The 26,318-nt window shown below is 40.9% G+C and overlaps 1 protein-coding gene across 3 annotated transcripts in view; it reads right to left on the bottom strand.

Moving 5' to 3' along the window:
* The window catches only part of lnx1 (ligand of numb-protein X 1), a 34,153-nt gene extending 10,866 nt beyond the window's left edge, over nucleotides 1–23,287 (bottom strand). The window contains exons 1-3 of one of the 3 annotated variants that reach the window (XM_030726786.1): nucleotides 22,995–23,287; nucleotides 16,807–17,320; nucleotides 794–1,041 (exon numbers count right to left, since the gene is read on the bottom strand). In XM_030726786.1, coding sequence (XP_030582646.1) covers nucleotides 794–1,041; nucleotides 16,807–17,261 — 703 coding nt within the window. In that variant the 5' untranslated portion in view covers nucleotides 17,262–17,320; nucleotides 22,995–23,287. Of the gene's footprint in view, nucleotides 1–793; nucleotides 1,042–10,910; nucleotides 11,085–16,806; nucleotides 17,321–22,994 lie in introns of those variants that run through there. The other 2 variants (XM_030726787.1, XM_030726788.1) reach the window with 2 other exon arrangements.
* Nucleotides 23,288–26,318: the final 3,031 nt, after the last annotated feature.

Raw genomic sequence — 26,318 nt, 5'->3', positions numbered from 1 at the left:
AGCAAGCTTCTGCAGTGCCCCTCCCTCCCTCTGCAGGCCCATGGAGATGCGAGGGCTCCTGACAGCCACATTATTCTTTAAAAGCGCCAGCCGCTTCTGGAGCTGACAGCTTGTTCAGCAGTAGTGGTGCTCGTGGTGGTGGCGGAGAGTGACCAGGCCTAAAGTGCTGGTGCAGCGTCATTTGGTTTCCCCGCTGCCTATGCACTTACTTTAGCAGAGGAATGGAGGGGCAGAAAGGAACACTCGTGACTGCTTCCTGGTTTTACAGGTGGGAGAAATGAGGGAGGAACTGCGATCACGTCACTGGGCATTAACACAAACTTGCACAGGCTATATTTAACCTACCTCTCCTTCCATTTCTCCTTGACTGCATAATGTGCCTGCATCTCAGTGACATTGTCTCTCTGTGTTTCTCTGCTGTTTTCTACAGACACATTTTAAAGATTGGTGAAAAAACAGGGTAGTGGAGCTAATTGGTTAGTAGAGCTAAATGTGTAATGGCAGCAACCACTGTGTGGAACAAAGACAATCTAAGGCTCAATGAGCCCCTCTCTTATGTGTCAAGAGTCTGCAGGTGTAAATGTATGTATGCATACATTTACATGCATTACATACTTGGTTTTGACTGGAGACTGGGTAACTGTGACTGGAGAGCTCTGCACTCTATTGGTTTTCAGTTTGTCATTCTGGCAAACATACGCCTTTTTAGCTCTTGCCCTCTCTCTTTCAGGTTAACGTCATATGGGACGACACATGACCACACACAAACACCTATTCGCCCACTCACACTCACTCTTCTTGGTGGTGCTGCGAGCAGCCAGGCTAGTCGTGCTGCCCGACTGGCTGTTGTCCTCCATGCTGGGATCAAAGGCGGGGTTGACCAGCCCCGGTTCATCTGACAGGAGGGCCACAGCAGCAGAAGTGGGGCCATCACCGGGCAGGGTGGCAATGGTGAGTTCTGAAGTGCTGTCGGTGCATTCGCCCTCCTGCGAGCGTCGTTTTCTCTCTGCTGAGAGCCCATAGTGAGAGGCTCCTTTACACCTAAACACATGAAAAACAAAATGTCAGGATCAAACTCAGATTACAAAGCGGGTGCAATTATTGCTTGACACGCTGAAATGATGACACTGATGATGTGTTAAAGCATGCTCAAATTCTCTAATAAACTGAATGCTGAAGCAGAGTGAAAGTCAACACATTTATGTTAACAGCCAATGAAAAGGTCAGACTCTCAAGACAAATGCAAGCAGATTTCAGCATCTCCTCCAGCCCGAGGCTTTATTCATGCCGACCTCTATCTTCTGCTTTGGGACCGCCTTACACAAAGGCTGCTTATCTGACCTTAACACTCAAACAGGACCTCTCTGAGATACCACACAGCCTGTACAATAATCCACACACAACAAATGGTGAGGCAGGATACATTTTGTAGGGCTTGCATTTAGAATTCATCCTCTACGAGAATGTACTAGAAATTTCACATTTACTCTCAAATAAAAAAAAAAAAGCAAAAGGAGTTTTTGTAGCTTCTTTTTGACAGTATCTGTAGTCACATGTAGGCTGGGTTTTCTGTGGCTGTGCGCGTGAACCTCCCTGACAGATGACTGAATACAAATGTAAGGGGGGGGGGGGGGGGGGGATAATTGACACAAAATATGAATATGAAACAGAAGTCCTTTGATAGTTGTTTTTCTCAAAAACAAATCTAATTCCTAAGTTCCAGCTGTCTTCTTACTGTAAACAACACAACCGCAACACATTTCCACAGTCTTTCATACAACACACACAGAATTATACACACATAATGCTACAAGCCATAAAAGGCTTTTCACGCTGACAATATTAAATTGGGAATGTTTGTGTGCAAATTAAAGATATCCCTACAGAGCATGGTATTGTATTGCTGGAGAATTTTCTTCCATCTGAAAGTCATAAAGGCTTTGAGCTGATGCTTCATCAGAGGCAGGAATAACTCTGGCTTGTCTCTTCGGCTGTCTCTGTGGAGCCATCAGCGCAAGCATTAACTGGGTTTTAATGAGCTGGATCAAACCCAGGCTCCGGTTCAACCGTAGCTCAGAAAAAAAACAAGAGGAGCGGCACCCATTCTCCTGTGCTGTGGTCTGACAGGGAGGATATTACACTGGAAAGGAGATGTTAAATGAAAGCAAGGTACAATGGTGGGCATCACAGCAGTTGCAAAAAAGAAGAACAAGATTTCTTACTGAGCCCAGAGAGGCCTTTGGCCCTCTTAGGCCACCACGTCACTAGAAACAGGATTTGGTCTCTATAACAAATCTGTCTCAGTGGGGCATGCTTTCTGTTCAGATTTTGCAAGGGAAATGATTTAATCCTGAAGCAGATTTTATACCTCGGTTGTAGTCAGAAGTCAGCGGACTCTCAGTCAGATACAACATTACACAAAGCTGAAATACCTACTGAGCTCCCTCTGACCTTAGAAACATGCTACTGCATTACACCGCATGTGTCTGCCTGTGTGTGGGCAGTGCCACGGTGACTCATTCTTGTTCATTCAGTTAGTTAATTGAACGCCATCAAGCATGTCCATGCAGCAACATACCACTTAACTGAGTGAAGTGGTTGAATAGAGTAATATTGCAGTCAAGAGGAGAGGGCAGCTCTGCGGTCTTGAGGGGCAGAAGCTTTCCTTGTGTCGCTCACTGTCAATTAGAAAATTACAGCTAAATGCAGCTTGAACATATTACTCGGACTGATAGCATTATATTTGCTGAAGAAAGCAGAAATGTATATGCACAAATATACATGGAAAGAATATATATATATATATATATATATATATATATATATATATGCACCTGATACAACATGAACATTTTTTCTTGTGTATGATGTGTGTGAAAACTGCAAGTCCAGAAGGTCTTGGTGTATAATAAGTTAGATATTAACCTTCTGGGCTTTATGTTTTTACTGGCACCACTGAAGGGCAAAGGCATGCAGCACTTCCCTCCATCTTTGTAATATTTCTAATAATGAGAGTGAGGAGAGCAGTAGTCATGTTACTGTATGTTGGCATTCCTTTAAAGATGGCTTTGCTGGGTTGACGGTTGATCAGTGGCTCATCTGTTATTCAGATTTAGATTATAAATATGAAATATAGGTACACTGACAAATGGTGCTATATTATAGATTAAGCTACTCTGCAGCATACGAAGCAGTTAAAACCACTTCCAGCTGCGACATTAACATTTCATAAATTAATGAATCAGTGATTATGATCCAGTAATTTAATGTCTGTATAACTGTGAAATGGGCCATTTTGCGTAATCAATAACTATCTTTTAATTTTAATTCCTCTGTATTTTAAGTTAAACGGGATTTAGAATTTTTCTTGGAACTTTTTTTCCCGTGTCAGGTTTCAGTTCTTCTTTCAACAGTATGCAAACAGTTCAACTGAAAATTATTTTAGACTCTTACATAGTACAACTTTCGCTGTATTACTATCTGTATTAAGGCACTGGGCACTGGACAAGAGCCTGAAAATTGTGCTCAATATTTTCTAAGCCAATTTTCAACGCTGGATTTATTCCTGATAGTATTTTCTGGCTTCCCTTGGTCCCCTCTTAACTAGTTCTTGGTCCCCACTGCGCTGTCACACAGAAAAAAAAAAAAAAAACCCTGGAATCACTCAGCCTGCAAAAAAATGAAGGGGTTGTTTGGATATAAGAATCAGTATCATGGCTGTAGGTTCTCAGTCAACATAGTAACCTCATGCATTCGACATACAGACAAATATAAAAATAAAAGCAAAGAAGATTTTTAAGTCCCCCCCCCTGTTCTACCTTGGGAATATGGAAAACCAAAGTCAGCCCACGGAAACGAGCAAATACTAATGAATATGGTTTCATTCAGTTACCTCAGTTCTTACAGGCCACCCAAATCTTAGAAAAAAATTGATGAATGCAAACTACACGCCAGTTTTGAGTGTGTGTGTGTTACCAGGAGATCATGTAAGATCTTAAAGGCTTCATTTCTTGTACTGCGATTGAGCTCAGATAAAGACGTGACAGAAATCTATTGAGACCCTTTACACTTTGAAACATATAGGCCGTCATAACACAAAGTCTGCGAGATAGCAGCAGAGCACCATTGTTTAGTTTGCGACCAGTTTATTAAGGGCTTTGTCCCCCGTTAATTAAAATCTCCTCTCTTTTCTTTAGGGGATAGGAGTTTCCTTAAAACCATAACCATATCTCAGCTGCTTAAAGTTTTAATGTCTGTCTTTTAATGTTAAGTCCAGAGTCTGCACTACGTGAGGTTAAAGGCGAGGAAGCATGACAGAAAGCCCTTGTCTCTCTCACCGGGGTGGCCCTGGAACCTTAGAGCCACGGAAAATGAGCCAATTAAGTCTGTACACTGGAGAGGTAAAGTGCTTGCACATCCACAGAGAGTTCGATACATACATACATAGACTTCTCTTTATTTTCAATCATTTTTACATTCTATCATAAAACATCCTTTCATTTTAATAATGGGACTTTGAGTGCCTATGCAAAGCTGTTTGTCAGCATCATGTCTCAGGAGATGATCACTGAGCTTAGAGGATTCTCATTAGCACTGCAGTATGCTTGTCCTGGTCAGCCTCAGTTATCACATCATCTCTCTAAACCCCAGGATCTGTGACAAGATAAAGAGCGATGACACTAAAATACCTTAGCGCTCAGCCCCTCCTGCTCCCTTTTACGAAACTGCCCTCCCCTCCTTTTTCCCTGCACTCTTTCCCTGCGCAATAACAATTACCCATAATGCTTTCGGAGACACGATGATCATGCCCAAGCGCCCTGGCTGTGACACAAACAGCCCTGTTCTTGTGATGTGAAATAAACACCAGCTCACAACTCATCAAAGCCCATGAGATTCTCCAATCCTCTTTAGGGGTGAGTGGATTATCCTTTCTAACCCAAATACTCTCTCCGCTCCCTGACTGCCACGGACAGTCATGTTGGGCCACAGTCCGCATACAACGCAAATTACCTCTGATAAGGTGACAATTCCAGGTCAGACTGTCGGATAAAGCAACTGGGCTCAGTGCATTTTTTCACGTGTGTAACACATAATGATCCATATAGTTTGGACTCTAAAAGCTTATCCGAAGTTTATTCACAAACTCACACTTTAAGTGTGTGGTGACACAGCCTCTGACTGACCTGCCTGCGAACTACAGCTTGACTGGCTTTGCATAACTAATGTGCTTTTCTTCCAACATTTTTTTTATTAATGCTAAGTAGAGCAGCAGGTAGTTGTTCCTGACGAGTGCTGACTCCAACAGCCAACCTTCTGAGGGGCTTGAAAATCTACCAGGGACACATAACATGTAAGAAGTCAGGGAAAATGAGAAATGTATATCTGTGTACAGAGGGTTTTCTTGTGTGATGGAGGACTAATGAATATCAGCATGGACAGATGCAGATGGATATATATATATATTTATTTATTTTTTTTTTCATTTTCTTAGTCATTTTAGAGCTAAAAAAAAAAATACTTCTGTCTGCCACGCTGAACTAAAAATAACCAATGGATTGCGCCAAAGAACACGAAAGGCATTTTTTCTTTTTTTGCTGTCTTTTCCATTGGTATGTAAGGTATGTGCCCAAGAACCGCCTGGCTACCCTTATCGTTCTCTTCAAGTGGACCTATTAAGCTCTTTTCCAGATCCATATTTTTATTCTTGGACTCTACTAAATTAGCTTTGTACGAGTCCCAAAATAATCTGCACATCTTACTCTTGATGTAGCCCCTCAGTTCAGCCACAGTCTGAAACAAACCATTTTAGCTCCCTTCCCCTGGATTTGAGCACACTTTTCTAATGGTTTTCCCACTGTAAAGAGAAGATTTGAATAGCAGGTGGGTGAGGCTTCTGCGTTCAAAATCATATCTGTGTTGGTGGGATGACCATATTAGTTTTATCTGCTCTCTCTGACATCATACAGGTCCAAGAGTTTAAAAAACAGTTGAAAACAGAGCATTTAGAACAGTCTGAAGAGCAGTTTTGTACATACAATGACCTCATTATTTTAACAGGATATATGTGACAAAAAATAAGGAAAACAATATCACAAAATCTATCTTTAAAATACAGCAGTTATGCATAGACTCTGGCCTTGGTGTACATCCAGTCTAGCTGATAGAGGGAGAGACAGCTGCCTGTCTGTAACAGCTCTTGGCTGAGTCCCAAGCATAACTTGTTTTTGAATAGTCTGAGCAGAAATAAAAATAAAAGGCTCTGGGGGAGCACCTGTGGTCACAACACACAAATACAGACACATAAAAAGCAGCCATACAAGCATGCTAGCACAGTATGGGGAGGAGTTGGGGCTATTAATTGAATTGATGTTGTTAAAACCTTGAATCAAATTTCTTTCTTTAATTAATGTAGTATATCACTTCTTTACCACACACTGGGTGGGAATGGACAGAATGATAGATAGATGCATAGAACGAGTGAAGAGAGAGTGACATAAAGGCAGAGTAATCCAGTTAATGATGAACTAGAAGAGTGTTAATCAGAGGCTGTGCTGGTGTGTTGATTGGATCCGCCTGCTGTGAGGGGTAATCCCATCTGCCGCATGAGGAGGAGATGAGGCCAAACCTAGAATGGACAGTGTCCACTGCGTAAGGACAGTTTGTATAAGCTTGTTTCTAAAGACAGATCTGCTAAATTGAAGTAGGAGGTGAGCTTCTGTTGGGTGTGACTTCTTACCGCATTTAAAGATCAGTGGGTGTCGAGAACAAACGTGAATGCATACAGTAACTGATAAATCCTGTCTTTCTGTTTGAACTTGCCATTGTGCTCCCATTCAGTGAGCAGCAGCTCAGCAAGTTTGGCGTGCTTAATGTATCCGAGTGTTCGCAAGCGCAGATGACAAGCCAGCACAGTGTCAGTCGAGTCAGCCTGTTAGAACAGCCCAAACTCTGAGTCATGGTTTTTGAGCAAATCGATATCTGTGATTATCAGTTGAGCCCTGACCCCATGATCAGGCTTGAAGAATATTTATGCTGCATTTACTGTGTCAGAGTCTGGTTTCAACCAAGAGTGCAATCACAAACTCTTTGTCAACACAGAAGATAAGTTAAGGAAGTACCAAAACTGATGTATTCTCTGCTGTGTGGCTGAGCTGGATCTCAGCTTACTAATACACCTTACATATGCCCAGCTCAACAGTTGCTGTTTTCCAGTGCTGCAGTCAAACAAGATGTGTACATTGAAGTGTGGACAACTCTAACTGTAATCCCCTCTCCACTACACTACAGTGCATGATCATAGAGAATCCCCACCAGGCTGCTGTCCCACATTGCTCTTGGCACCTTTTAGCCTATATTTTTCACTCTATGCCACACTAGCCCTTGGCAGTGTCCTGGTTTCTCTACCTCCACGTGCCATGGTACAACAGCCTGAAACACAGCCAGCACTGGTTAGCTCAACCCAAAGCCCTGACACTTAGTAGGGGACCTTTCACGTGAGAGATTAACTCCACACTGTTTTCCTCTCTGCTGTCAGTTACACTCTGCTGGCTGCGTGCTCTGCAGTCTGCTCATATGGAACGCCTCCTGGAGATTAGCCGCTGCAGACAGGAGGCTGCAGAAAGCATTCCATGTTAAACATGTCATGCATCAAAACCCATAAACAGCAGCCAGACTTGGACTCACCCAGAGGCAGAGGTTAACTACACCCGTCTTCTGTGATAGTAGGGCATTTGATTTAAATATTTCTGTATCAAGGAATAAATAGCATATGTTTTAATTTAGTAAAACTCTATTCTAAAGAAATACCAATTTCAGTCTCCTCTCCAAACCGTCTCTGCATGCTGAGAGTAACAGAGGAATCTGAAAGGAAGGCTCTGCTGAAGTAAACACACTGATCTGCTACTCACTGCTGTTCATGAATAAATGAATACACACCTGTTCTCTTGTGACTGTGTATTTACACATGCATGGTGCACTATTTAATTATACAACATCAAATGTGTCTTTGGTGTGTTGATTAGTCCATATTTGTTTTATGTGAACTGTAATGTGCAATTTTAGATTAATGCATTTGTCTGAATGGCTTCAGTGTGTCCTCTACATGTGTCCTTGCCCATGTCTCCTTCCATGTTTGATTGCATTACTGCTGTAGACTTTGCCCGCCCTTGCATTTAAATGCTTCCATGGTTGATTCATTGAATGTGCTTCATATTGTAGAATCCCATGCAAAGACATAATTCAGCTGATTTAATGCTGTCTCTTTCAGAGAGCTGTGCAAGTAGTTCAGGAGGGTAAAAGTAGGTGGTAAGCATGACTTTTATCTTTCAGCTTCTCTCCCACTGGCCTTCACTGTATCTGCCTTGCTAGATACAATGAGACAGGGGGAGCTGCATGACTACAGAACAAGGATTAATATTTAATCCAAACAAAATTCTAATTAGTGAAGCCTGCCTCACACTAGGTTCTGACATGCGGCCAAAGGGGGCATGGCATGGCATGGCGCACTGCCTTTGACTCGAGGTGGACCTGGCACAAACAAATTATTGGTATTGTTCAGATCCAGCGAGTGAGCAGCAGCCGGATGGCTAATCCTGTTAGGATGCGTTCACGCTGAAGACGTCTGGAGCACTAGGAGTGCATACTGCTCGTTGTGATCAAACACCTCCAAGATGAGGTCTGAAAGGACGGAAGCTAAGCTAATCATAGTGTTTAAGGCATCTCAGCTCAGGGCTGGGGGAGGGAATAGGCAAGGTTTAGTGGTTGGTGTGCGTGTTTGTGTGTACATGCTTTAGGATGTGAGCAGTAAATATCACAACCCGGTTGCTGTGTTGCGCGTGCCACTGCGGTGTTTGTATTGGCTGTTGCTGACAGAGTACAATGGCAATAACCCTATTAAGCATTTCATCACAGAGACATTAACTCTGCACTTGCAATGTTAGTTACATTTACCCCCTGTGTACAGCAAATATAGTCTGTATACAAGCCTGTGCTTGCACATTGATGTGTGAGTAAAACAGATTACAGACACTCTTGCTTATTCCCACACATTATAAACTCACTGTAGTAATCCCGCGCACTGAAAGACATCTGGAAAAGAAAGAAGGAGAGAGGGTGTAGGCTGAGGCGGTAGTTGCACAAGGGGAGCTGGAGGCTGCTGCTGTCAACAGTATGGATAAAGACAAATGGTGTGCCACTGTTCTCTAGCCAGGCAGAAAAACACCACGTCCGCGATTGTCTGCGTCTAGTTTCTCTCTCTGTCATGTCATAATCAGCAAAAACCTCACTGGCACCGCTCGCCAACAGATGCTGTCAATATTTTTCACTTAGTGTCAGAGAGAAATCATATGATTTTGTTTACAAACAAGCACTCGCTGCATGGACCCACATACTGTGCATGCTGGGTACCATCACCATGGCAGCCGTATGTATAGCCAGATGGAAGGCAGGCACAGGAAGTGACCTTACACCCTCCTGTCTCCTCTCATCTCCCCTCTCCTCTTTTCTCTGTACTGCACTCTGTAATCCACTCTATTCTTATTACATCCTCCACCCATTATTTGTGTGTAATTAAACCAATTCGACCTACCTAATATAGTAAACCTCTTTTATTCAATTTACAGTGTTTACAGTATATCACCCTTCTTTCCTCTCCTCTTTGGCATCCATCGCTGCCCAACACGGGCTCTTGCTGTCTGCAGGAGCTAAAGCCCCACTCAGTGCAGAGAGCGCATACAATGAAATGAGGGGATTTGCGAGGCGGTCCATTGTTCCATGTGTTCATGCAGTATAATGGGACATTTCCGACAGACTGGAGAGAAGCGCAATAGCTGAGCTCAGGGATCAGCGGGCTTTGAGTTCACACAGAGCTAGTGAATGTAGTCAACATTAGCTCCCACACGAAGAGAGACTGTGGAGCCAAGAATGAAGACGGTGTGACCTACAGTATAGAGTTATGATAATGGAATTTTAATGTATGGTTATCAATCATTTATCAGTTATCAAAGTCAATTTGCAAGCAAAAATAAGAGAACTTTTCTCTGTTTTAAATGATTTGTATCAAACTATTGGCCAGACAAAACAAGCACGAGCAAGAAGTTATATCACATCATTAGTATTAGCCAGAAATACAGTGTACAGATCAGTTAATTATGAACACAAAAATGTTGACAAATGTTTCTGTCTGCCTTAATTAAAAGGAAATGTGCAGCAACAGGTGCGTTATTATGTTGTGCTGTTTTGAACACAAACAGACTTTGTTTTTGTCTAGTGTGACAAAGTTGATTTGTGTATAAGTGATTGTGTCACTTATTTTGAACGGCTACAATCTGAGAGTAGCCAGGTATGAATTTTTAATGCTCAGGTGAAAGTCTATTTCACAAACAAACACAGCCCAGTTACAACCCTCCAAGTGCTCTGCGAGACTGTATACACACAGTGTTTGAAGTCTAAAAGTGTGACCAAATGCGTGCTGACATTTTGCTCCAGTCAATACAGTAGTCATTCACTCGCACATGCCGCTAAAGAGAAAGAGATAAAGGGAGAGATGCCATGCTGCAGTGCCGCTCTGTAGCATCCCAACTGTCCTGGACAGCATAAAGCACAACCTGCTGGCTCTACTGCCTTTTAGTACCACAGCAACCAGTGACCAAAGCATCAGGAAGCAACTGACTGGTTGTTTTCGCAAACAAAGAACACTCTGACACTTCAAGTGATGATTCGGATGCCAACATTGGAAGCAACACACAAATATGCATTAATGCTATGAATGGAGACACAAACAAATGTTTGTTAAAAGTAAATTAAATGCACAAGTGCACATGCTGTAACAGCTGCATGGTCTACTGATGGAGGGGTAGGATGGGGTGATGTTGATGAAGAGGATGCAGGAGGAGGCTGAGTGTTGTACTCACAGTTCAGAATAGAGGATGTGCAGGTTGCCCAAATTGTCTGTGTAGTTGGCCGGGCTGAGCCAGGGCAAAACCAGCAGCAACAGAGCCTTCATGATCAATGCTTTGCTCTTTTTCCTTTCTTTTCTCCTCTCTTTTCTTCCTCGTTTTCTCCTTTCTGAACTATAGCTCTCTCCTCTCCTGTTTCCCCCTCCTCCCCCTCCTCCTCCTCCACCTCCAATTCTCCGAACCTGGCCGTGCTGACCTACCCCTCCTCGCCTGCCTTTCTTCTCAAGGGGCGCTCTCAGATTTGAACTGATCCTTCACTTCCTTCCTTCTAGCCTCTCTTTTCTCCCTTTGTTTTCCCTTCTCTACTTCTGCCTGTGTGAGTTTCTTCCTCTGCCTCAAGCTGGTTGCCTGGTCATCTCAGCTGCAGAGGCAAACGGGCCAGTTGCCAGAGGTTGAAGACGTAGTGAAGGAGGAAGAAGCAGCAGAAGCAGGTGCAGAGGAGAAGTCCCGCTGGTGCACAAGAGGAAGATGTAAAAGTACAAGAAGAACAGGAAGAAGACCCGTGCAAAGGTGGCACATTTGGAATACAATTTGAGATGTACGGCCCCTTAATCTGCTCTGGGCACTGGCGAGTTGTAAGAGGATTTGTGCTCGTATGCGTGTGTGTGCATGTCAGTCTCCCTCTGTGTGTGCGTGTGAGTGTGCGTGTGTGTATGTCAGAGAGAACAGCGCAGGCTGTGACTTATACTGCAGCAGAAACCACTGAGTGGGGGGGAATGGAGCAGACCAAAAAAGAGACAGGAGGGGAGAGAGGTACCTGGTGCTTCTCTGATTGGCTCTGCCCTCTTCACATGCGTACTCACACGTACACTCTCAGACATATATACACACAAGCACAACCTCTGCATTCACCTCCCCCCCTGCCTGCACATACAATCACCCGTGAAGGGGAGTATATAGAATATGTTGCCTTCCAAACCCTCGCCCCTCCTCTCTTACGATGGATTGTTCCCAGTGCAGCAGATTGGTCTGATCGCTCAAAAGAATCTGCCTACATGTGTGGAAAAAAAGAAAAAAGAAGGAGCATGACCAAAACACACTGGCAAATCAATATTCTCTGCACAGGTGGAGTCTTGTTATCCTGAGTGACATGAGTGAGAAAGATGGAAGAAAAAGGAGAGGATTTAGAATAAGTCTTTACTGACACACTGTCCAGTTTCATTCATTCAGCCAGCCACTCATTACACATTCAAGAGAAAAGGTAATTCATAATAACAAAGGTTAAACCCATCTGTCATCACCACCTGTTTTGATTGATTGTGAAGCTGTGGGGAAACTGGGACGTGACTGGGGGAGAGGCTTGTGTTTACAAACTGTATCAGGGGTCGGTGGCAGCAACCAGCATTGATTTCTGTGATCTGATTTTTAAATACAAGCAAGATATATTTATTCTGCTAATTGCACTGATGGAGGAAGGTAGGCACAGAATTTCTTTCATCCTCGTGTCTCTTTCATTCATTTGTAGTAAACACAGCACAGTGGGGAGAGATGTTGGCTAAATAACTTTGTATATGAAATGCAGCAGGACCTCATCTATTTTTACTCCATTTTATCAAATCTCACCCTCAGTCCCATTTCCTGCAGTTTATAATTCATTTAAGCATTTTGTTCTCAGTAGAGCCATCAGGCCAGATTCTATTTATATAGTCTGAAATTACAAGTCTGCCTTTGCTTTCTCGTTTCTATTTTGCGCTTATGTTGTTTTTTTTTCCTCACTGTTATCCCATTTTCATAACACTGAGCTGTCTGCTACACTCAAGAAACACACTTGTAAATTGTGGTGTAAATACCCTGTCTGAATGAATATTTCATGGATGGAGGTAGTGTAGTTACCGGCTGATTTTTTTTTTTCTCTATGTGTTTGAGCTACTGTGTGTTAATGCATGCACGCGTGCATACTGAGGCATAAGTTGTCCTACAGTATTTGAACAGTATGCACAGCAACAAGACCACAGGGCATGGAGGAAATGGAAAAGTAATTGGATTGTGACAGGATGCAGTTTGTGAACAGAAGCCAGTCTGCCCCACAGGACTCATTCATACTCTAGCACATTAACTTGGATTCACAAAAGAGGCATCATAACATACACATAAACACATACTCCTACACCATTATTACTTTTCACTTCCCACTCACAGCAGCCAATTCATCAAACTGACACGAAGTTAAAATCTTTGTGAGTATTATTTTGTATTCCTGATGTTCTGCTTTAAAGACAGCTTCCAAACCAAGGATGTTTAGGACCCTATCTGCATGTAATAAGTAATATGTAAAGGGAACAAGATGGCATGACAATATTAAAGAGGCTATTTGCTTTCCATCTTTTTCCCCAGCCCCATTATACTCTCTACTGCAAGAGCTAGTAGTATGCTGGAAGTGTCTGCTCTCTTTTCCTGGAGCTTTTTTAAAAAATAAATTATGCAGTAACACTTTGTGTATTTCTGCTCTTTGCCTCTATGGGAGTACTAAGAGAAAAAGCATCTTGGAACAGTACATTTATCTAGCTCCTGGTGTAGATGGTGTAGCAATGAAATTCAAAATCTGAAAAGCTCAGAGTGGTATCATCAACCCAGTGTCACAGCAGATCGCAAAATAGTGACAAGATTTTTTAAAATTTTTTAAAAGGTACAGGCAATAAAAAACTTTCTTACTTTGTTTAGGCTTAGGAAAAATAATCAATGTTTACATTAAAGTAGAACTGTTTCCACTTTTTTTCAAAGCTCTGCTTTCTTGGGTGCAAAGGGGACACGTCCCCACAAAACAAACTTGCGATTGAAATGATTTGGTTTCAAAATATTGCTGACTGTAAAAGAATAAAATAAAAATGGGGCACTTCATGTGTGACACGGTGGTGTGACATAGGTCTGTACTTAAATAGCACCTTTTAATCTTCTCAGTTCTTTTTTTATCTTAGCAGTTCCACAAAGTGCTTTACGTGTTTCTAATTCATCCACTCAAGCACTCACAAACCAAGGAGGCACTTGCCTGCCATCGGTAGCAGCTTGGGCACCTTCACTGAGACACCTGTCACGTGGAGGTGTCGAGGACCAAACCATTTACTCTGCAATTAGGGGCTTAGCGCCCTTTTGAAACAGAGACAAAAAACCCGTCATAACACATTAATCCAGATGAGAACCACTAATGTATTAGAAAAAGAATAAATGTCTCAGAGATTAAGGCTACCCATAACACCCTTCTCTGCACAGGTCTGTGAACATTTAATGTCCTCTCCTATCAAATAGATATATTTAAATGACTACAAATCTGCTATAAGAATTACATAGATAGGAAAAACACATTAACTTTTCCACTTCCCTCATTGGGCGGCTTTGAATATAAGTTGACCTTTCTCCCTCGCTCAGCGTCTGCCTGCTGAATTTCTCATTTGAACATATTCACAAACAGCATAAACAGAATAATATAAAATAAACTCACAGAATGGACTAAGAAGTGTCTGCCAGAGTTTCTCTCCCATGTATTTACATAAGCTTTGAACTACTCCGTGGTGGGCATTGGAAGCGTACTTGAAAAACGAGGTAGTTTTCATAAAAGAAAAAAGACGAGAAAGAAAATGCTGTCATGCTCAAGGCAAAATATAATCAACACGAAACCCTGGCTAATATGAAAAATATGAGAGTGAGAGACATTCAGAGCAGAGAAAAGCAGTTTCATGCATTATCAACAGACATGCATATGTAGCTACATGAACCTGGCTAACGAAAAGAAAAGAAAGTACCTGATGGACCATGAGAGGAGCCTCTTTTTTTTTGCCAAATGCTGTGTTAACACCATACAGGAAAAAAACAAACAGAAAACTGAAAAGATACCGAAGATAATATAGTTAAGATGTTCCTGATTGCAGGGATGTGTCCAGAATGGCATTTTCTCCATCCAAAGGCCAATAAAGGTCACAAATGATTAGATTAGTATGATATCAGCTCTGAACAGATGGCAAGGCTGTCTAAGTCATTAGAACTCCTGACACACTGCCAGATTTTGGGGGTAGCAAAACAGCCAGAAACAGTGCACCCTGCCATCACTAGAATCAAAATTCAGGCCCAGGGAAGAGCAGCGTCGCACACATTAAAAAAAAAAAGGCACTGAAAGCATGTCTGGACTGGCTCAATTTCACCGACATCCATTTTGAGTTTTAATGAAAGTCGAGAAACTTGATTTCAGTCCAAGTTATCTGAGTTCTTCGATTCAAGCACATCCAAGCGATGTCTTATTGCTGTTTGCTGGGAGGTGCATAAAACAAAATACCACGGTACAGATTCTATAGCAGAAAGCATTTCTAGGTTTCCATCCCATGCAAAATAGTGTGCATTTACCCTCACATTTCAAACTCTTATTCTCATATTAGATATTTAGCCATCGGAAGGAGATGAAAAAAGGAGATGACTGAAGAGTGGGAGCAAAATTAATGAAGCTGCTTGTTTGGCGTGCATGGGAACATTGAGTAGCTTCATGAGCATGAAAAAAATATTTTGCCCATTTTTGCGACTGAAATGCTAAAATGCACCGTTTCTAATTCCTCTCTAACTCACTGTGAAATAATACAACTTTCTGAACTCATACCTCTGTGGTTAAAGATTGGTTAAGTTTCTAAGATATCACAATTTAGCTCTAATGTCCAATTCTCTTATGGTTATAAGACCTTGATTAATTGTATGAGAGGTTTGTGCCTGTGGTGAAAAGAACATATTTGTAAGAATATTACATGCGCTTTCCTCCCGTGTCACTGAAATCAGACACTTGAGTGGCCCATCTAACCACCCCAAACTCCCCCTGCCCACAGACTGAAATAAAATCACACTCGATTATACTTTCTTGCAGGTATGGCCACAGACAGCTGTTATACTTATTTGAAGTCTGCTGCCTGGGGTGCATGTGTACTTGCTGCATTGTAATGTAAATTCTTAGTGGACAAGTCCGAGGTCACAAAAAACAGGCGGGCACACACACTCACCATCTGATGATGAAATTTAGCAGACATGGAAAATATAATCCCACGGTTTTTAATTCATATGTACTTGATACATTCAATCTATATAGACTTGATAATGTCTTTAAACAAAAACTCAACCGGGCCCTGATAGAAATGTTAAAAGTGGTTTTTCACTGAAACCTTTCCACATTCTTGAAAACAGCGTCTGTAGTCATCTCACTTGAAGTAGCCTCTCACCTCCTTCTGGGAACCGGCCTCAGAGATCCACACCTCATTATAACATTCACATCACATGAAGGAAAAGACTGGGGGGAAAATGACAGACGGGAAGATGAACAAGAAAAGAAGGTGTAAAGAGAGAATAAGCAGATGAAACGAGTATTTTGGAAGTGGGAAATGAGATTCAGGGAGGGACACATTTTTTAGAGTTTAAGGAGTTTTAGGCAAGTTGATTTTCTAAGTTTTAAGTGCAAATGAATAGGAAATAGTCCTGGTGCTTGTGTATGATGTGGAGCGAGATTCACTAATTATCCCAGCGGCCTTTGGGCCAGGGAAGTGTTAATGAGCATTAATGAAAATAGACCCAGACTGAGAAAAAAAGGAAGTACTTTCTTTTATAAACAGAGGATCTGGGCCTAGTTTAGATGAAAGTCTGGTTGGAAGAACTCTCCCCTTTGGGACTGGAGCTGTGGGCTAATGACGACAGGCAGAGGAGGAGGGTGGAAGACTTGGAGTGTGTTCTTACTTTAGGTCATTGTGGAGTTTTGTAGACAGCAAAGCCAAATACGAGACAGAGAAAACCAGAAGCTTAAATACTTGCTTACTTGTTTAACAGCATTATTGATCATATCATTTTTTAAACAGGGACTTTAATGGTATAAACTGTGTTTCTACCAGCCTACCTGAACTTGATGTGGTCCTCCATTTCTCCACGGGGCATTGTTTCAGTGCATTGGTCAGTGAAGGGACAAGCCACCATCAACTTGTCCAGCAGCTTGTGCACCAGCAGGCTGGGTTTCCTGCAGCTCTGCAGCATAAGGGGCTCACGGCACACAGGACAGAAGTCGCTCTCCAGCAGGAAGCTGGTGAGACACTCTTGGCAGTAAGTATGTCCACAGGGCGTGTCCAGAGGCCTGATGAGTGGCTGCAGACAGATATGACAGATGAGGTCATCATCCACTTCATCCTTGTAGAGGTACTCATGGTTCTCTTCCAGCTGATGACTGTGGCCACATGATGCACACAGTTCAGGAGGCGGAGACAATGATCCGTAGTCTGATGGGGAAAGAGGTGGAGCTGATGCTTCAGCCATTGCTGTGGTAACTTCAGGCTGTGTACTTGCTTCCTGGATACTCATTTGGAGAGCACTTGGGATGCCATGTTGGAGCTGGTAAGGAGGTCATTAGCAAAAGAGAGCTGTGGGGAAAATAAATACACTGTAAACATACAACAGCGTAAAAATAATTTGCATTCAAAATTCGAGTACAAAAGTACTACCAGCTATGAGTGCTCTTATATGAAGTTGTTAGGTAATACTAATACGTCACTGTGTAAGCCATATGTTTCTGTTTCAGTTACTATAAAGTTCAAACTGTTACTGTGAGCTAGTTTATTGGGGGTCCAAAGGGTGGCATATTTCTAAAAGGGAGATAAGTTATGTGGTAGGAAATGAAAATAAGCTTATTTCCAATACAAATTTAGGTTTTTGGAAATTTTCTGAAATGCTTGTCATTTTTGATGATACTGTTGAAATTGCTTAAGTCGAAGTCACACAAATCGGATTTTCGCTGTAGGTGGATGGATTGTGCAGGTCCCAATTTTTCCTTACCTTAATTCCAATAAAAATCATCACCTAAATCATGAAAGTCAGATTTTCGCCTAAATCTGGTCCTATTGTGATGCATTTCCAATTAAATGTGATCCCATAAGTCGGAAGAGTTTAGCGCAAAGCTGCTGTCACGCCCACACACTCTAACAACCCCCGGAGGTGAGTGGCAATACAGTCACGTGATGTCTGGATTGGGCTGCACCGGGCGAATCAGTTCATTTCAACGGAGACAATCATGGCAAGCTAAGCTACAAACTCACACTTACAAGCAAAAATATGTGATTATAAAATTTTTGGAAGCAAATCCAGAGATGAAGCAGAAAGTCACTGCCGTGAAATTCTATATTAGACCCCAAACTGTCTGATATTTTGAAGAATTTTGAAGAATCGGATTTTATCCGATTTACGCATAGGACAATGTTTTTTACAAGTTGGATAAAATTCCATGGGCCATTTGAGTCCGACTTAGGCGATTTTTACTGCAATTTTACTTCTGTGCTGTTATTCGCTTTAAATAATGTGAGAGGTGAGGAGGAGTGCAATAAAGGTCAGCGACATAACATTAAATGACTTAATTATTTTCTGTGACTTATTCATCTTACTTTCACTTCATATTTTTCTTCTATCCAACCTGTAGTGACTATATGCACCATAGTTACTTTTAGTAGGCAATCACATGTGACTGTACAGTTATTTACATTTTGTCACCTAAAATCACACCAAAAACATAAAATCTGGGTAGAAAAAAGTTAATTTTTTTACTGTGAAAACCACAAACAGCAAACTACTTTTATAACTTAAAATACAAACATATGTGTAAGTTTAGCAAACAGCAAAGTTATAAGATAAGATAGTGTTTATTTGTCACATGCACAGTTATACACAGTACAATGCACAGTGAAATTTGTGATATTGATACCTTTTAGACCTTTTTAACATGGTTTGTGTCTATTTGATTGACCTGGCAGATTTTGGAGAGTATTATTTTAATATTTTATTTGTTACTTAGTTATGCACTCTTAGAAATAGAACAGGCTAATGTAATTATCAGGCATCCATTTCGGTGCGATACACCCATACAGTTTATGGATGCTAACTGTCTAAAACAAGACACCTAGAGTTAGCTAATAACTTAGCATGCCACCCTCTTATACCAATAAGATTCATTCTAGCTACACACACACACACACACACACACACACACACACACACACACACACACACACACACACACGCAGACACAGACACACACACACACACACACACAAAAACAAAAATAAAACGGCGAAATTTCTGAAATTTTCAGAACAACACTTCACAGGCCAACATCTCAGTGGTTACGTCATTTATTTGTAATTGATACCAAATAGAAGCGTCACATAAATGTGATTCATTAAAAAGTAGTACCATGTAGCAAGTACCTCAGAACTGCGCTTGAGTAATGCACTAAGTAATGTTATAGTGAAGAACGGGAAACGGCAGCTGTAGTTATATCATGAATCATGATCCATGTTGGTGGAGCTGAACAGGAACACTGAGAATCTTTTTTTTTTTTTTTTTTTCTTTTTCAAACACGCAACCACAGCACATGATGTGTGCAGCAGTCCTCCAAACCTTTCTTTTCTCCTCAGTTTGATTTTCTCCACTGACACAGAGAAGAGAGATCGAACAAGTGAGATTTCTTCTGTGGATGCAGGAACATCAATACTACTCATGTCAGCAGAAAGCGCAGAGACAGATAGAATCAGCCTCCTGCTCAATGTACTGCCTGACAAACACACATCACTGTTAATCCACAGTGGGATGTGACATGACTTCAGACATGCCAAGTCTTTTTTTTTTTTATTATTACTTCACAGGTTTACATTGTGAGTCTGCCAATGTACACGTCATATCCAAAACAGGCATGCTCGGCGAGCACATGGACACAAACAGATGGGCTCAGTCAGGCACACGTTACCTTGGCATAAGCAATCTTGTTGGCTCTCCACATGCTTTGTTTCTGGACCCACTGCTGGGTTTTGGCTGCTTAATGAGACACTAGATCAAGTTAGAAATATAGTACCAACAACAACAAAACTTGTGTTTGGAGTCTAGAAAATATTTATGTAATCCAGGCCCTAGTTCTGTTTTAATTGGACACATTCCCATGGTCTTGTGCTAAATAATTTATTTATAAAAATTATAACTAACAGTAGACTTTGATGTGCATCCCAATATGGTAATGCATACAAATCTGTCCTAGCTCTTGTGCGAATACATACAAATGTCCAGAGTAACCACCAAGTTGCATAATTATGCAGATCAATGTAATTTCTTTTTACAGTATGAAGTTGTTGGGTGGCAAGTTGTGACAGCCATAAAAAGCTTAGAGTCTTTTGGTATTCCTGGGAGTGGGAGGCTAATAAGAAGAGGCTTAACAGTCTTAACAAAGATGAACTTTCCCACTGAGAACTTATGGTGGCACGGCTGATTCATCACACACTGTGGCAACTGCTGTCTTAGGTCTGGCTTTATCTATTAAGCAGAGCACTTTCATCACTACACAGGAAAAGCAAGAGACAGGAAAAGGGAGGGAAAGAGAGCTAGTACCTGCCAGCTGGAGATGAAAACAAGAACACGGTAATTCATAGGATGAAAAATAAAGGTAGTCTGATATTCTCTTTAATTTATGCCTGTTTTCTTCTTACTCTTGAGAAAAAGCTGTTAGAAGATGATTCAAACTAACAATAGTATCATACAGTGAGGTAAAAAAAAAAAAAAGCAAATGCATAGAGAAATAAAAATCAAAACTGTCGCATCCTATTCAACAGTTCAGTGTGGGTACTTTATCAAAAAGAAAATGCAAATATTAGACCACTACAGAGCTCCTTAATCAATAATAATGATAATAATTATTATTCTTGCAGAACTCTGGCTGGGTTGTGGGGGATCAAATGCTTATTTCACTCAATGACATGCAAATCAATTTATTATTTTTATGTAATGTGCTTTTTTTTTTGGATTTTTGGTTGGTTTTTCGTCTCCATTAATATGAACCTACTATAAAAATTAGAGTCAGTTCATTTCTTTGTGAGTCAGCAAACTTATACGTTCAGAGGGCATCAAATAATTAGTCCCCCCACTGTAACATCTTCAGCACCCCAACAGCCTTACTAGAAACATTTACCATTAAAAAAAAGTCTGTATTTTGAATGAACACAGCGCAATAGAAAGGCTTTTCCGGGTGCTGTTACATGTATCGACATGCAGAATTGCATGCTTTTACACACCTACTTTTACATGCAGGCGTATTAAAAGGGCACTCCCATGCCTGAGGAGCATCGACTCTTTCTGGATCATTTATAATCTCTGAAGTGATAAGATCACTCTGCCACAACAGGCCTGTGGGACTGCTGCTCATTCCTATTGGCAGTTTTATACATGACAGCTAATTGGCTGAACCTTGACTACATATTGCTGACTATTGACTGCACTGGCCATCCAGTATCCAAAGCGAATGAGAAAGGTGGGGCTGTCAGGATCAAGGCTTTCAGTTTGAACTACAAAGTGAAAGAAAATGTTTCGATTGTAAATACTACGCTAAGGCTGGTCTTTCTCTTGTATTTGAACCAAAATTATGCCAGTTCTTGGCTCTACAGACCATCCCTTATGCAACTAAAGGCAAAGAGAGGCCTTTGTTTAACATAACTTATGCCTTCTTTCACACAGATTGTGCATTTTATGTAACTGAGGTTGTTGATTCACACTCAGGGTTCGCTCCTGTGATCTGAAATGACTTGGTGAGTTAATAAGGACACAAGGCCGTGCCGAGTCAGCTTCTTTTCTTAACGAATGCGTGTGAAAAATAAGCCAATGACAAGGTAGTGTCTGCATCAGCATTCTCATTGTCTACACTGAGCTAGCTTGTTGCTATGTACATATCCACTCCTCATTTTTAGCCGGCGACATCAAACCATACTTTTAACAACCAAACAAAACACACCCTCAGAGTCAAAGTCTGACAAATCAGACAAAGTACAGTGATCGAATGGCTGCTTAATCAAGGCCCCTTTTGCTAATTGTTTCAGAATTGATTTCATGCTGCGACATACTGATCTGTCTGTAAAATCAAGTCACTGTGTTACTGTAATTGACAAGGAATACAACCCAGGTGCAGTTTCACATATCAAGACCGTAAATTGGTGTATGATTCATGTTATGAGGAAACAATAAGTTGCTCAAGAACATATCAGTTAGTCACCAGGTCCTAAAAATATTTAAATAGTACCAGATAACCTGCTGATAGTAGATTGGTACTATTTTTTCAAACAGCTCAACAATCATGGACACTAAGCATAAAATAACATAAGGCAGCCTGAAGTCACACAGCACACACAGTCTGTTGTGTTCAGACTTGTCCCCAAAGCACAGAAAAATTCCAGCAATCCATTTTTTTTTCTCTGTGTGCAAACATCTCATCTTCTTTGTAAGCATACACAGCAAAACAATAGGAAAAAAACAGAAACATGCAGCCACCTGTTTACATAACAGGATAAAATTAGTGAGAGAAATAAAAAATTAAATTATCTATCTATCTATCTATCTATCTATCTATCTATCTATATATCTATCTATCTATCTATCTATCTATCTATCTATCTATCTATCTATCTATCTATCTATCTATCTATCTATCTAATTTCATTCTAGAAAACTAAAGGTTTTAGCAATGAACTGCTCACATTAAGAGCTGGAAACAGAATATTACACAACACAATATTTCTGATGTTTTCAGCAATCCAATATTATTATAATTTCTGCCCTTTTACTAATCTCTACATCAGGCTCTTGTGTATGTTTGTGTATTCTGGCCTCTCTGTGAGTTCATAGCAATCTGAACAGTGAGTCTGAGCCAGACCTGACACCTCAATCTGGGAAAACAGCTGAAGCCAGATGTGAAGCTCCATGAAGCGTCACTTGTATCTGGATGGCTGAGTGGGTCAGCACAGACTGTGCTGACCACGGCGCGCACACACACACACAAACACACACACAGGTAAGAGAAAAAAAACTACACATGCGACCCTCGCACATAAGATGAATTGGATATCAAGCACACATATTTAGTGCAGATGTATTCCACGCAAGCACTAGAGCAGTAATAAATGCTGGAACAATGTGCCGTGGTGGCTAATGATAACAATAACAATAGTCAGAGTTTACTTACTGAAGTGCTTACGATAAATAACAACCACACTTTCAGTGGGAAAGTATACTTACGTGGCTTCATTAGCAACATTCACTTTCCACAGTGCAGTTCACCTGGACAGGTAAAGTCTGGCAGACAGTGTAACTTTAAACCATTCAGAGAGGAGGTGGAGGGGAAGGATAGGAGAGTTGAATGAGTCCGTAAAGAGGACTTTGTCCAAATCAAGCAATCTGCCGACTGGCTGACGGTCTTCAAGTAGAAAGTGGGAAATTTTATCCTGCTGCTGGACTTTATGGAATTCTCCAGTCTAAAGTGGAAAGGATTTCTTCTGTGTGAGCCCAGAACCTGCTCACCTCTGAACAGGCAAAGGTGATCAGGAAGTGGGCAGAGAATAGAGGCGGGGTCAAAGAAAAAATAAGAGAACTGCCCAAACCTGCTTTTGCAGTTCAGATGAAGCTGAACGGTGAGGGCAAAGGAAACAAAACTTTGGACTTTGCATGAAAGGCAACTGAAGCATTTCAAAAGTGTACTAGTGCTAATAACAAAAATATTTTTAATTAACTGAAATGTCATGCAAAAGGCCACCAGTGGTTTGAGCTACAAGTTCTGATAGGACCTTTCTAAAACATAATAAAGATTTAATAACCCGCAAAGCATTTTAAACAACTACATGATTGATTTTCTGCAGAACATTTACTGAAACAGAAACACTCTGTGTGCTCTGTAGTTTAACAGGAAGCCCATAATCTGAGTAAATGACAACATGTCTCAGGTACCGTACAGCAAGCATTTAAAACCTGCCTAAAAGACAGGAACTGTAATACTTGCTGCTTGTATAGGACTTTATTTCTTGTTGCGGTTAAGCTTGCCTTTAGAATAGCTACTTTTTTTTTTAATCCATGTGTGTGATTCCAGCTTTGCACAAAACAGTTGTTAACCTTTGTGTTTTCACATGTGGCTTCCCTTTCTGCTTTTCCTACCTCGGGCTGCTCTTTAAAGCCAGACGCTGTGAGCCACAGGTGCTCCAGACTCACTGCAGACACGAAATGACAATTCATGAGTCACTCAGTGACGCAGGCAGAGCTGAATCATTTACCTTGTTTATTAAGAATATTCTCAAACAGTACCGATTTGTCACATGTTATCATACAGTACCTGTCTGTTTTTTTTCCCTCCTCATCTGTTGCTTACTTTGTTTGAATAGATACTGCAGATACTTTTTCTTTTACTTAAAAGAAAATCAATGGCTGAAGTGTAGCAGGAGGGCAACTGGCCAAACAGGCAAGGTCATCAGAACTAAAATAAAATTGCAGAAAAAATAATTAAAATCATGGTAAACTGTAGAGTGTATTGTCGCTGTCTCTCTATGTACAACATTTGGTATATATGAGAATGGAACTGCTTTATTTGAGTATTGTCGTTTACACAATAAAAGCAATTTTAAACATTTAGTGATCCTGAATTAGTTGTTATAACTTTAGTGATGTGCATCAATAGGATAGATTCTAAATTATCCATTTTGTTGGATTTATGCCCCAAATCCTTCCAAACTTCAAATAATTCCACACTCAGGGATTGCTATTTGCAATTAGTTCATTGTAGCATGCTAAACTTAAGATAAGAGAATACAGTAAATTCATAGCTGCTATCCAATAGCATGCTAACATGACATAGCGTATGCAAAATACCATTCAGCACTATAAGTCTGAGAGATTGACTGTAAATACTGGTAAATGGAAAATTCTCAGGTCATGAATGAACTGGAATAAATCTATTCAGGGATTTAACATTGTGTGAAGTAATGGGTACTATGTGAGTCATTTCATTTGTTTAAGATTTCAGTTTTTCATGATATTCAGCATACCAGCAGTATTTGTTTAGTTCATTTTTATTTCCACGTACATTTTGTTCCAGTTGCAGTTCACATGGAGCTCACAATCCTCCTGCAACAAATGTGAGGTTGTTGACAGGAACTTAAATGTCCTTGAATTTGGAGAAGTATTTGCCAGTCTTATAGTACCAGCTTGGACAAACTTTGACTGTATATTTTCACAACCACTGTAAAACAAGAGTGTATAGTATAGACTCTAAACTGAATGAGTGTGGGCTTCTCTTCTCTTCTCTTCTCTTCTCTTCTCTTCTCTTCTCTTCTCTTCTCTTCTCTTCTCTTCTCTTCTCTTCTCTTCTCTTCTCTTCTCTTCTCTTCTCTTCTCAGCGTGACTCCAGCAAACAGTATGATATGGCAGGATGTACTAAGAACCAGGAAATGCTCATGAAATTCTTCTTTCACTAAATTTATACAGTGTGTATTGCTGCAGCAAACCAAAGATTTTGAGTTTCTTGAACTCTTAAGTTCTCTTTGAAGTGCTGAGTTGAACCTGCATCCTGTTTCATTTCTGCTGATTCCCCAGCTCCCTGCTGCTGGAGCTTATCTAAACACTGGTGCAGGTGAAGCCAATCTCCACCTTTTTTTTCTGGCAAACTTCCCTGCCTTTCTCTTACTTCTCCATCTCTCAGACACACATACACCGAACAGTCTTACTTCTCCATCTCTTCGCAGCATAGCTGTGTTTCACATTCCTCTTCCTTCCTTCCTCTAAGTACCATGCAATGATTTGAATTCTGATGGCAGATGAAAACGAAAAGAAAAAAAAAACTGGCTGTTATAAAGAGCATGAGTATTTGAAACAGCCTTTATTAGTTTCTTTTAAAAATCCATTCTCATGTGGCAGCAAAAGGTCGGTTATCTCTCTCTTCCTTCCACAGAGCATCCATATTTCATGGTACCAATGCAAATGCCGTACCGACCATGAATATTGAACAGGGGAAACAAGAGAATGAAAGTAATCAAATTGATGCAACTGAGCCGCCTCCAACATCACCAAGGAGATGGCATCCTTCTTGTCTTTCTACTGTGATTATTCAGCACAGACGTTGTAGGAGTGCAGGTGTGAGTCAATGGAGTTGCATGCATTTCGATGTCATGAGCATACAACTGGGTATCAAGCCAAGAGAAAAACCTGAAGGTCTCCTGTTTGGATTTTTCCAAAAAATGCAAACAATTTAGATCAAACCAGCAACTCAGTTTATATTAAATTTAAATTAAATTAAAGATGTTTAGCCTTTGCTGCATTTGGCATCAACAGGTATGCTGCAATCACAAAACCACTTTTGCTGTAGAGATATGAGGAATGCAGACGGTGGCTTGAACAGAATCGGGGAAGCACTGCAAACCTTTCAAGAAAAATCCAAGTGCAACTAGAATCACTTTGAAATCCCTGTAGCTCTTGCAAAATAAGTAAATAAAAACTGTCAAGTGAAATGGACCCACACTTCCCGGTGAAACTGCAGGGTGACTTACCGGCTGCATTCATGAATGCAGATTTGTTTATGGG

This window comes from Archocentrus centrarchus, chromosome 4 (genome assembly GCF_007364275.1).
Source record: "Archocentrus centrarchus isolate MPI-CPG fArcCen1 chromosome 4, fArcCen1, whole genome shotgun sequence".
In the NCBI taxonomy this organism is placed as follows: Eukaryota; Metazoa; Chordata; class Actinopteri; order Cichliformes; family Cichlidae; genus Archocentrus; species Archocentrus centrarchus.
The sequence above is the reverse complement of the archived record's forward strand: the minus strand, read 5'-3'. Positions and strand labels throughout refer to the sequence as shown.